The sequence below is a fragment of the Eurypyga helias genome, unplaced genomic scaffold (genome assembly GCF_000690775.1).
Source record: "Eurypyga helias isolate BGI_N326 unplaced genomic scaffold, ASM69077v1 scaffold26811, whole genome shotgun sequence".
Taxonomy (NCBI): Eukaryota; Metazoa; Chordata; class Aves; order Eurypygiformes; family Eurypygidae; genus Eurypyga; species Eurypyga helias.
The window spans coordinates 1-389 of NW_010230566.1; the positions used below are offsets into that span (position 1 = coordinate 1).

General features: G+C 64.5%; 1 protein-coding gene across 1 annotated transcript in view; it reads left to right on the forward strand.

The window, feature by feature from the left end:
- Positions 1 to 29: 29 nt before the first annotated feature.
- Positions 30 to 389, forward strand: part of LOC104516469 (protein-lysine 6-oxidase-like) — a gene marked incomplete at its 5' end in the record, with an annotated part of 6,968 nt that continues 6,608 nt past the window's right edge. Inside the window, one exon of the mRNA XM_010160801.1 lies at positions 30 to 365. Within this exon, the coding sequence (XP_010159103.1) occupies positions 30 to 365 (336 nt within the window). The remainder of the gene's footprint in view (positions 366 to 389) is intronic.

Sequence of the window (389 nt, forward strand, 5' to 3'; positions counted from 1 at the left end):
GGGAGGAGCAGAGCCCCCATAGAGCCCAGGGTTACTACCCGGCGGCCGAACGCCCCTACGTGCCTGCCGCCCCCCAACCGGTTGATGGGCTGGACCGCCGGTATTCCCATAGCTTGTATCACGATACGGGGGGCTCACCGGAGCAGGGCAGCCCAGACTCATACGCCAACCAGCAACCCGTCGGCCACGGCATCGCGTCCACTGATAACCTGCAAGCTCCTGCCGGGACAGGGTATGGGAGTCAGTACCCACCCTACGAACCGCAGCCACCTTTTCGGGAGCCTTACGGGGTTCCTCGCCCCGAGTCTTACCTGCCTGCCAGGAACCCTGAAATGCCGCAAGCTGTCCCCGATAACCAAGCCCGGGTCAGCGTGGGCAGTGTCTACAGG